At 45.7% G+C, this 12,164-nt stretch overlaps 1 protein-coding gene and 1 long non-coding RNA gene across 3 annotated transcripts in view; one reads left to right on the forward strand and one right to left on the reverse strand.

The window, feature by feature from the left end:
• Positions 1 to 178: 178 nt before the first annotated feature.
• LOC122742338 lies at positions 179 to 11,072 on the reverse strand. Its single transcript, XR_006354915.1, has 3 exons — positions 10,877 to 11,072; positions 9,018 to 9,913; positions 179 to 228 (listed from the first exon to the last, which is right to left on the reverse strand). It is a non-coding gene; the product is annotated as an uncharacterized LOC122742338 (long non-coding RNA).
• A 103-nt stretch (positions 11,073 to 11,175) lies between these two features.
• Positions 11,176 to 12,164, forward strand: part of GRID1 (glutamate ionotropic receptor delta type subunit 1) — a 1,160,974-nt gene continuing 1,159,985 nt past the window's right edge. Inside the window, exon 1 of one of the 2 annotated variants that reach the window (XM_043982152.1) lies at positions 11,176 to 11,699. In XM_043982152.1, coding sequence (XP_043838087.1) covers positions 11,621 to 11,699 — 79 coding nt within the window. In that variant the 5' untranslated portion in view covers positions 11,176 to 11,620. The remainder of the gene's footprint in view (positions 11,700 to 12,164) is intronic. The other variant, XM_043982151.1, reaches the window with a different exon arrangement.

A 12,164-nucleotide genomic window follows, 5' to 3' on the forward strand; every position in this document is an offset into this window, starting at 1 on the left:
AGGTTATACATAACAATAATGTTAAACATATTTCCATATTGCTCATGTTGAAAAAGAAAAAAAACCCAGAACAAAGTGGAAAAGCCATGAGAAAGAAAAAACAAAAAAAGGGAAAATCACATGCTTCCATCTGCATTCAGACTCCACAGTTCCTTCTCTGGATATGGAGAGCATTTTTCCATCTTAAGTTTGTTGGAATTGTCTTGATCCTTGTATTGCTGAGAAGAGCTAAGTGGAGAGAGAACATTTTAAAGTGTTTACTATGTCCCAGGAACTGTACTGAGGTGAGACTAAAAATACAAATAGACAAGATAGTGGCTGCCCTTAGGGAGCTTATACTCTAATGTTTGGGGATTGGAGAGATAACATATAAATCGGATATGGAAAGAGTATCTGTACAGGAGCAAGGCAGATGGCAAGGATAAAGAAAATAATTCTGGACAATGAACAAAAGCCCGAGTGAAGTGAAGGGCTGAAACCTGTCATGAAATTTTGGTCTCAGAGATTGAGTTGCTCATCAGGAGAGAAGAGCCTCAAGGCAGGGATATCTCTAGGGTGGGGCAGTGCATATGAGGAGGAATATGAATATTGAATCAGTGAATACAGTGGAAAGGATGTTGGATGTAGAGTCAGGAGATGGGGTTCAAATTCTAATTCTGTTGCTTACTACCTGAGTGGCTTTGGACAACTCAATTTAGTCTCTTCTCCCTTCAGTTTTCTCATTGTAAAACATAGGGGTTAGACTGTATGACTTCTAAAGTCTCTTCCAGTTTTGAATCAGTGATACCATGATTCCTTGTGCAAGACAAAAATAAAAATCCAAGAGCCATCTTTCTGTATCTGGGGGCCATTGATGAATGATTTTTAAATATTTAGAATTTTATTTTTCCCAAATTACATGTAAAATACATTTTTTTAGTGAGGCAATTGAGGTTAAGTGACTTGCCCAGGGTCACACAGCTAGTAAGTGTTAAGTGTCTGAGGCCAGATTGGAACTCAGGTACTCCTGACTCTAGGGCCGGTGCTCTATCCACTGTGCCACCTAGCTGCCCTAAAATACAAATTTTGACATAATTTTCAAGAAACTTTGTGTTCCAAATTCTCTTCCTCCCTCCCTCTTCCCCCAGGAAATAATTCAATATAATTTATACATGAGCAGTCATGCAAAACATTTCCACATTAGGTAGGTTGTGAAAGAAAACAAACAAAAACAAAACTTCAGATAAAGGAACTAACAAAAAATTATGCTTCAATTTGTATTCAGATACCATCAGTTTTCTCTCTGTAGATGGATTGCATTTTTCATAAGACCTTCAGAGTTGTCTTTGATCATTGCATTGATAAAAGTAAACAAGTCATTCACAGCAGATCAGCTTACAATATTGCTGTTATTTTGTATACAGTACATTTCACTCTCCATCAGCTCATGTAGGTCTCTCCAATTTTTTCTGATAGCATCCTGTTCATCTTTTTTAAAATAGTAAACTACATTTATATAGTACTGTAAGGAGAGATTTACTTACAATAAACCCATGAGGTTGATTATCGAAACAACAGTAATAGATCACATTTATATAGTATCTTATACCTAACAAAGAATTTTCTTCACAATAACCCAGCAAAGTAAGTACCATATGTTTTGTCATCAACATCATCAATCAATCTTCATCAATCATCACTATCAATCCTCATCTTCACCAATCAATCCTCATCATGATGAACCATTTCTTGATGGTTCTTTCCCTTTTTTCTCTCCAGTCTCTACCATTCACTAGTCCCACTCATGGCCATGCAAGCCTTCACTTTCTCCATGGCTTCACATTTTTTTACATGGCTTTCTCCATAGTCACTCAAATGAGAGAAGGAAAAATGATCCAAGGATTAGCAATGGAGATCATTGCTCATAACTGTTTCTCTCCCCTTGAGGAAGGCATTATAGAATCAGAAATTCAGAGCTGGAAGGGACCTTAGAGACTATCCAATTTAATGTCCTCATTTTATACAGGAAAAAAAACCCTGAGACCTAGAGAGGTTAAGTGACTTGTCCAAGGCCTTATAGTTATTAAGTGGTAGAGCCAGGTCTTCTGACTCCAAATTTATGCATAAAATGACCCAGGTTGTAATTTTAGAGATAAAGACAATCCACATCTAAGAACCACAGAAATTTTGCCCCAGAAGATCTCAAAGTTCCCTCTCTTTATTTTTAGGGACCCCCCCATCCTATTTCTGGCCCAAAATGTTTCATATTTTAGGTCACTATTAGAGTGCTAGCCTTGTTTCTTCCATCTAGAAAATGGGGCTAGCAAAGGATTTTCTGTTGGGATTTTTAGTATAGTTTGTGTGTATACACACGTGTATGTATATGCATATTTAAATATATAAACACACATGTGTATATATAGGTATATATATACACATATGTATACACACTATCATTATTTCCTTCATTCCAAAGACTTTTGGTCCACTCTGTGTATACACACATATGCATATGTATATAGGTATATGTAAATATGTAAAATACATACACATATGTGTATATATGTATATACATACTATCATCATTTCTCTTATGCCAGGAATCTAAACCCAGAAAAGGAAGGCTATGTTCCCTAGCTCATAGAGGGAATTGATAAAGTAGGAAAGCTGGTCTGCAGCCCTTGTTCTAATACACATACCTGTATTATTAAGCACCAAGGACAGCTGCTTTAAAAAATCTATTGAAGCTACTGCTAGTCCCTTTTTGGCAATGTCTCTTGGAAGTTGTGGGATGGTCAGTGACTCTACTGCTGTTTCTCTGACTAGCTGATCCTCTCTAACCTAATCTCAAAACTGCCCATTCTCACTGCATTTACAGCTTCCTAGGACTTGGGGTAGAACATTTATGGAAGCCATTACAGGAAGCTGATATGTAAAAGAGATGAAGATAGCGGGTAAGAAGAAAGTCCCTTAATTAGAAGTAATGTGGAACCTTTAGGAATAGGAGAAATAGAAATGGAGTGAAGTACATAAGTTATTCTTATACACTGTAGTTTTGGGGGGTGAGGGGTAAAGTCCTTTTTACTGGGAGTTTTGGTGGACTGTACCTGTAACGTCAGGCAGTGTGGCCTAGTGTATAGAAGGCTGACCTTGGATTCAAGGAAACCCTGGGTTCAAGTCTTACTTCTAGCCTATATTTTCTGTATGACCACAGGCAAGTTTCTTGGTTCCCTAAGCAACTTTCTAATGACATATTATGGACATGTTGCTCATCTGCATCAGTGAATGTAGTTTTCAAACCAGGATTACCCTGCACTGATGAAATCACAGCTCTGGACAAATACCCTTCAATATGAATTGATAGTGACAAGGTGATTAATAGAAGCATATTGATTAGAGCAAGTGAGTCCTGCTGTACACAGTCTGTCTTGATCAGACACCATCTGGAGAATGGTTGCTACTTCTAGACATGCCATTTCAGGAAGAAACTTGACAAACTGCAGTATGTCAAGAGGAGATTGACTGGAAGGGTGAGAGGATTAGAAATCACACCATACAAAGAATACTTGAAGGAGCTAGGAATGTTCATACTGGAAGAGGGAAGTCTTAGGAACTTGATGGTTCTCTTTAGAATGTTTGTGAGGTGGAAGAGGGATTAGATACATTGTACTAGAAGTCATTGGGATGAACTACAGGGGGTAAGATTTTTGTTGAACTAGGAGGAAAACTTCCTAACAATGAAAACTTCACAAGTAGAATGGCCTGCTTTATGAGCTAGTGACTTGCTCATCACTGAAGGTGATGAAGAGAAAGAATGGTGTCATTGAAATAGGGCAGAGGGGACTCTTGCTTAGATGGTGATTGGTCTAGATGATCTCTGAGGTTCAGCCCAACTCAGAGTTTATGATCATATGACACATAGCACTGACTCTTGGCAACATAAGACCACTAAGAATATATTTCATTAGGAAGGGACAGCCACCTTAGGGTGGTGGTTACTTTCTCTCAAATACCCCAAATGTTGATGATCATTTGAGTGATAACCTGCTTTGACTCCAATGCTGGAAATTTCTTTCTTTCTTTCTTTCTTTCTTTCTTTCTTTCTTTCTTTCTTTCTTTCTTTCTTTCTTTCTTTCTTTCTTTCTTTCTTTCTTTCTTTCTTTCTTTCTTTCTTTCTTTCTTTCTTTCTTTCTTTCTTTCTTTCTTTCTTTCTTTCTTTCTTTCTTCCTTCCTTCCTTCCTCCCCATCTCCCTCCCTCCCTCTCTCTCTTTCCTTCTTTCTCTCTTTCTTTCTTCCTTCCTTCCCTTCTCTCTCTCTCTCTCTCTCTCTCTCTCTCTCTCTCTCTCTCTCTCTCTCTCTCTTTCTTTCTTTTTGGTGACTCCCAGGGTCACACAGCTAGTCCATGTCACATGTCTGAGGCTGGATTTGAACTGGATTTGAACTCAGGTCCTCCTGACTCCAGGGCCAGTGCTCTATCCACCACCCCACCCAGCTGCCCCCTTTCTCTCTCTCTCTCTCTCTCTCTCTCTCTCTCTCTCTCTCTCTCTCTCTCTCTCTCTCTCTTTCAAGTCTCTATTTAGGAAAAGAAGAACGGAATGCTTCAACTCCAGTAGTACCAACCTCCATAACTCAATGAGTATATGGTTATCCTGCAAATTGGATTCCTTTCAGTGAAGACTGAGTGATACATGCTTGGTGGTCCCTAGAAGGACTGATTTTTCCCCAAACAATAACAACAAAGTTGTCTTCGCTGTGGATTAAGGGAACTCCTGATGTGGAGTCAGGCTGATAACTGAATTTGACTCTCACCTCTGAAATTGACTAGGTGTGTGACTACAAGTCTCTCAAATTCTCTGAATCTGATTTCTTATCTGTAAAATGGGTGTTCATAAGTATGTAGTATTTTCTTCCAAGATTGTTGTGAAGATTAAATGAAATGAAGAATGTAAAGTATTTTGTGAACCTTAAAGCACTAGGCAAATGTTAGATATTATGATTCAGATACTCAATCTTCTCTTTCGGCACCCTTCACTACCTTCCCACCCCACCTTGGCACCCTTTCTAGTACCAATTCTGAGGTGTTAAATGCTTTCATGCTTCCTAGCCTCTCCCCTATTAAAACATACTCTCAGGAATGAGTCTGATGGCATGCCTCCTTCCTTTAATTTGAGGAGTGGTGAACAACATGCCTAAAATGAGGAATACATTTGCAGACCCAGGCAATGCATTTATTTATCTTGCTTGCTTGAACTTATTACAAAAGAAGGTTCTATTGTTTGGGGGAAGATGTTGAAAAGTGACTGATATAAAAAAAGAGCATTGATAATGCACTTTGAAAATTAAAAAAAGAAAAGAATTTGATGAATACATATGTGCTGAGGCAGAAATGACTGACAAATCTTAATATATGATGCTTGCCCAGGGTAATTTTCATTTTTATAGGCATCAAAGAAATGAAATGCTATGGGGGAATTTCAGGCATTGACAAGCAGGTAGGAAGATTTTTTTTTTTAAAATGGTGGGTTAATTTTCTGAGATCACATCCCTTAGGTAACCATCCTATCTATGCTATTGATGCATAAGGACACATATCCTCCAGTGTACTTGTGAGTGGTCCATCCTGGGAAATGAGTTCATTGGTGTATTCAAGGCACTGCTCCTGCAAGATACTAATAAGTCCATAGTACACTTGAAAGACTGAATGACTATCCCTAAATGTCTGACTACTAGAGGGTTGTGGGGAGAAGAGGGAAGGAAATCTCATTAATTAGCTGCTAGGTGTAGAGGGAGGGGATCAAGAATATTCTGGAAATGACTCCTCTATTAGGGATGGGGAGGGTGGGGGTGGGGAGGACAACACCGTCCAAACCCTGGACCTTACCTGGAGGAGTCTGTGCTTTCAGAAGGAGCTCTATCCAGAGACCATCATTGCTCTTAAAATAAGCATACTATTTTGTTTCCCCTCTGGCCCTGCCCCTTCAGAAATCAGTGGAGCAGGGCCTACCTCACCAGGAGATGTAGTGGAAAGAATAGTATACTTGTTATATGAAGGCCTGGTCCCACACCTTCAACACTTCTTAGTTGTATGACCTTGGGCAAATTTATTAATCCCAGTTTCCTCATATGTAATATGAAATAATAACAATTGGGTAAAAGTGGGGTTAAAACTTTCCTCCAACCCCACAACATGGCCTGAATAAGTTTCATAACAACTTGAGGGCTTTATAGGGCCTTGGCTGTTAGGCCAAGGCAATTAAATCACACAGGAACATAGTTGTTTACTTGGCTGAGGGAGACTGTAATATCCTTTGGACCTATATAAAAAAGCAAGGTATCTAGAATTTTAAGAAAAGAAGGCTCAGGAGAGTTGTGGAGTTTAGGGAGGAAGGAGGGTATTTAAGCCATAGTGCACAGAGAAGGGAGTTCATTGTGGATTCAAAAGAGCTAGATCTAGCAATAAAGAACTAATCTGTGGAGAGGACCAGACTGGGAGAAGCCAGCTGAGTAAACCACCTCGAAGAGACATTGAATCCAGGGAGGAGTTGTGTAAAGACACTGCTAAGAGAGAAAGGACAGTAGGGTCCTTTGGTAGCAAAGTTGTGAATGCCTTGGTCCTGTGTGATTTCTACATGTGTGCCTCACTATGGCTTTATTCTGTTCTTGCTGTTTTTAAAGACACTGTGTGTATTTCTGAGTATACCCTGGGTTTATGGTGGAACATTCGACTAAATCTTAATAAATGACTTTGGGGAGGGGAGAGAGGAACCTACATTTAGTAAGCACTTACTATGTGCCAGGCACTGTGCTAAGTGCTTTACAAATACTTTCTCATTTGATCTTCACAACATCCTTGTGAGGTAGATGCTATTGTTATACCCATCTTACTCTTGAGAAAACTGAGGCAGGTGGTGGTTAAGTGACTTGCCCAGAGTCTACTTGCCTACTTATAGTAACTATCTGGGGCTGTATTTGAATTTAGATCTTCCTGACTATAATATAATCCTAATCCTATTTACTTTACTAACTTTGCTAAGGCCTAATTGTGTCAACTGGCTGATTGTTAAGGGGAAGCACACTAATGGGGGCTCAAGAGCTATAGTTTTAAAAGGCTGGCGTTATATTGACCCGATCTATAATAACAAATTCAAATGGGAAAAGCAGCCCAGAGGAGGTGCTATACTTGCATACATGGTACAGGATGGAGATAGAGAGAACACTTTGTAAACCTGAAAGCAGTTTAGAAATGTGAGGTATTTGTCATTAGGGGAGCCAGGAGAGGACCATCTGCAGGGTGAGTGATGCTATGATGTCATTGTGTATAATATCTTGTTGTTTCCCCAAAACCAAGAAGGGCCATGTGCTCCACAGGCCTGTCCCAGGTGGGTTGTACTCATTATATCCCACTAGAATGCTGTTTGATCAGCATTTGCATCATAGCAACAAAAGTCTTGGTAAGCTGATCTTGAAAATATACTGAGCTACTACATTTGGAACAGATGGACAGAAAACAGAAATCTAGGGACACTAAGACCTTAACCCTGAGTGAGGCAAGAGGCCTTTTGATTCAGGGAAATTTATAGGATCTAGTCACCGCTCCCCCCTAATTTTACAGATGAGGGCACTGAGGCTTAGAGAGGTTAAAGTGATTTTCTCAGGTCACACAGTAAGTGATAGATCTGGGATTTGAGCCCAGGTTGTCTAACATCAAATCCATTGTGATTTTTCTATGGTACCAAAATGATTCCGGTTTGGTTTTTAAAAGGAAAATATTCAAGGTGAGTTGAAAAGTGCATCTTTATACACAACCTAGCCATTTTTATTCATTCAACACACATTTGCTGAATCCTATAGTGTGTCAGACCCTCTTCTGGGCTCCAAGAACCTACTGTGTTAAGTATATCAGAGATACAGAAGTGGGTAAGACTTGGTCTTTGACCCAAAGGAAGTCAGAACGTCTTAGGAGTGAGAATAGAATTAGGTACTATAGACAATGCAGAATGTACCAGGTGTCACAAGTGGGAGCTCAGGGGAAGGAAAGCTCACATCAGAATCGGGGCAATCAGGAAAGGTTTCAGAGAAGTGGACCTCAAATGATGGGAAGGGTTTGGACAAAGCAGAAAGAGGAGCAGAGGGAAGGTGCTCCAGCTAGAAGATAAACAGTTAAAGAAGAACAGACTCCAGGGTTCCTATAATACCTTTTTAATTTAATTTTTTTGTTTGTTTTTGTGAGGCAATTGGGGTTAAGTGACTTGCCCAGGGTCACACAGCTAGTAAGTGTTCAAGTGTCTGAGGCAGGATTTGAACTCAGGTACTCCTGACTCCAGGGCCAGTGCTCTATCCACTGCTCCACCTAGCTGCCCCCATAATACCTTTTGCAGGAAGACAAGAAACACCGAAGGTTCACTTCAAGGTATATTGCAGAGGGCTGTGTTTAAAGGGGGAGGATTTGGGTTTTAGCCTCAACTCTGCCTTCTCACCATCTGTGTGACTTTGGACATGCCATTTCCTGCCTCTGGACCTCAATTTCCTTATCTGTAAAAGGAGAGTCTTGGGTTAGATGACCTTTACGTTTCCGTAAAACTCTAAATCTATGATCCTAGCGTTATACCCAGGGCAAGGAAGGGTGCAGATAATCCTGACCATGTCACTCTGTACTTCCCCTGTTCCTTACCCATCTTTGAGTCAGTCTCTGTCTTGCTTGAGGCAGCAAGATTAATGGGAGGGAGGGATATGTTAGCCAGTTTGATGCTATTTCTTCATGGTTTTCCAGACTCCTCCAAGTACAGAGCATTTCAGATGTTCAAGAGCTGTGGGTTGCTAGCCACCATCCTTCTTTTCTAGCCCTGGACATCAACATCTCTGATTTTCTCCCCATCAGGCCCCACAGTAGCTGTTGCCCACAGCCCCTGTGACCCAGGGTCAAACAATGTTTAACTTTGGGTTCGGTGGGAAAATGAGCTGCAGTGACCTTCCTTTTCCAAAAGTGAGCTAAGGGGGTGGTTGACTTGGAACTAATATAAATGAGGATTAATTTTTACCTGATCAAGTAGGCCAATAATGGGCATTTATATTGATCTTTCTCCCCGAGGCCAATTATGCAGATGAGATGTTCTGATCATGCACAAGAAATACTGCAGGTAGTGTATTACTTCTCCTATCGATCCTCAGAAAATCCACGTGGGAAGAGCAAAGAATAGTTGAGCTCAGTAATTTATTGGATGAGAGGGCCCCTCTCCTGGAAGGCAGGGCTCCTCCTGCCTTTCTCCCTCTTTTCTCCCTTTCAGTGGGCCAAACCTTTACTCTTCCTTGGTTCCCAGGGGCCAGCGTGGCTGCCCACTCACTTGGCTGCTCTCCTCTCGCTTCTTTCTCTACCTGATGTTCCCACTTTCCACCCCTCACACCCCAGGCTCATCAGCTTGAATCTGATCACGTCTGACTCTGGACTGGTTTATGTTGGGGTCAGTGGTGGGAAGGGTCAGGAGCTTGTGGGGTGGGTGGATCAGCTCCTCTGCTTGGCGTGGTACTAACTTTCCTTCCTCTCCAGGGGATGGAGAGAAAAAGCTAGCCTAGAGACAGCGAAAGAGAGGAGGGCAGGGAGAGGATTGAGATTCCAACATGGGTTAAGTGGGTAGGAAGTATGACAGGGGGCAGCGGATCCGAAATCTTCCCCACCAGAAGCGGGCTAGCGGGGCTTAGAGGCCGGTTCAGTGGCTCCCTCCCGAAGTCCTAAGCCAGATCCAGCACAGCACTGGGCGGATATTTCGCTAAATGAGTCTATTCTTTGGCCCCTGCGCTGGTTCACAATCGAGGGAACAGTCCCACTCTTAGCTCCTCTCCCTGGCAAGCAGGGGTTTTAATTACGTCTCAGGCTCCTTGAATGAATGTGTTTTCTCCGGCTCCCGGGCATCTTTAAACGCTCCTCACGTCTGGATGCCTGCAATCAGTGATGCGTTTGTTTTAGGGGATGAATTAGGCTTCTGAGCCCGAGCTGCCCGATTTATGAATTAGATTTCATTGAAGGCTAAGGTGGTGGTGGTGGTGGTGGGGGGGTAGGGATGTCGGAGATAGAGAGGGAGGGAAGCTTAAAAAAAACTCACAAAACCAAACAACCCAGCTTTGACGCCCCCAGCGCTTGGGGATCCACTTTGCCTCGGCTTCTGAGCGTGGGAGGCGTCTGAGTAGGCAGAGAAAGCCAGGGGAGCCTGGGCTGGGTCTCTCTTCCTTCTTCAGGAGCTGTCCTGTGCTCCTAGCTAGCCCTTGTCCTTGGTTTGGCCACGAGTCTTCCCTTGCCTCAGACTCTAGCCCATCTTTTTGACTTGTTTTCCCCGTCTGGTCACACTTTGCCCGGTCATGGTCTTCACCCTATCTCTTAGTCTGTCTACATGCATTTTTAAAGCTCTGACTACAGCCCCTTCTCTCCCCCTTGGCCGTCCATGCTCACTTCCTCATCCAGCCCTTACCCCATTTCTCACCCCGTCTGTCCACCCCCCGCCCTGAACCCTCGCTCTGCCTCAGTCTCTACCTGTCCACTCATCAAACCTGTCCCCGCCACCGTCTCTCCTTCTATCCCTATGCCTATTCTGTTCCCGGTCCCTGCCCGCCTCTCCCCTGCCCCTGCCTCGATATTTCCCCTATCCCTTGCCCTTGTCTCCCTCGTGTACCACTGTCTACACCTCCAGTCCTTGCAGCCCCTTCCCTCTTGCCCATGCTCACTCCCTGAGGGGGACTCAGGCCCTGAGCCCGGACTATAAGTAGTCTGGGGCTAGGGGAACTCCTCTGCTTCGCTCTGGAGGGAGGGGAGGGTTTGGGGGGCTGCTCCCCACCCTCCAACTACCCTGGTCAAGGTTGGGGGGGGGAGTCGAGGGTTCAGACTCATCTCTGCTGCCCTTCCACTTACTTTCTGCCTTCTTCCGGCGAGTGTCTCTAAACTTCGTCTTGGGGTGTCAGTCTTCCTGTGCCCACCCCTCAGCTCGCCTCCCCTCTCCTGGGCTGCACAGCTCCCCGATTCCCCAGGGCTCCCCCTCTGCGCCCCCGGGCGCCCGGCAGCCCCGACCCGGGGAGAGAGCGAGCGCGAGGCTCGGGCCGCCTCTATTGAGTGGCGAGGCTCTGCAATCACGTGGCCCGGGGGGTGGGGGGAGGCTGGCGGGCGGGGAGGGAGGGGAGGGGATGGGAAAGAGGGGGAGGGGGACGTCCTCCGCAGTTCGCTGTTCGCTGGGGCTCTCAGACACACACCGAGAGCCGAGGAGCCGCCGCAGCCGCCGCCACCGCCGGGAGACTGCCGGGCCCGCCTGCCTTCCTCCGCCTGCCGCCGCCGCCACCTCCTCCTGCCCCGGGAGCCACCCCCCTCCCACCGGTCCTTCTCCACTGCCCAGCTCTCCGGCGCTCCTCTCCCGGGCTCCCGGGCTTCCCGGCTCCCGGGCGCTAGGCTCTGCCGCGCTGCCTTGGGCTCTCGGACCCCAGGCTCGGGGTTGCTGGCCGGGCTGAGCGGGCTGAGCGGGCGGGCTCCCGGGGTTCTCCGGGCGCCTCCTCCCCCAGTCCCTTCCCGGCCCTCCCCGGCCCCCCTCCTTCCCGATCGGCCCCCTCCCCCCAACCCTGGGTCTCGCCCCGAGCCCGGGCTGATGTGCAGCGCGCGAGGGGGGACATGGAAGTGTTGACGCTGTGGCTTCTCCCCTGGATATTTCAGTGCGTTTCGGTGCGGGCGGACTCCATCATCCACATCGGTAAGAGAGAGCGAGCGCCGGCGAAGAGGAGGAGGAGGAGGAGAAGAGGAAGGCGGGCAGGCAGGGAGGCAGGCGGCCAGGCAGGCAGGCGGGCAAGAAGGCAACCGGCCGGGAGGGTGGGCGAAGGGACGGACAGATGGACGCCCCGAGGGGGCTCGGCTCCCGGCAGAACCCGGCCCCCTCCCCCACGGCGGTGAGGGAGGGGTAGGGGGATGAAGAGAGGCAAAGGTTGGGGAGGGGGAGGTGGGGGCGAGCCCAACTATCTGGAGCCCAAAGATCCGTGCTGCCAGGGTTCTCGGAAGCCGAATAGCCTCGCGAAGTTGGCAGCGAGCAGTGCCCAGTAACCGGAGGTCCCCGGCTTCCTTCCGCCCTCGGGTTCAGTGGCTCTGGGGCGAAGATGCCCGCTTGAACGCACTCTCCAGGGCGCCGCGCCCCGGGTAGCCACAGGCGCCTCCTAGGGCAGCA

This window comes from Dromiciops gliroides, chromosome 2 (genome assembly GCF_019393635.1).
Source record: "Dromiciops gliroides isolate mDroGli1 chromosome 2, mDroGli1.pri, whole genome shotgun sequence".
NCBI classification, from domain to species: Eukaryota; Metazoa; Chordata; class Mammalia; order Microbiotheria; family Microbiotheriidae; genus Dromiciops; species Dromiciops gliroides.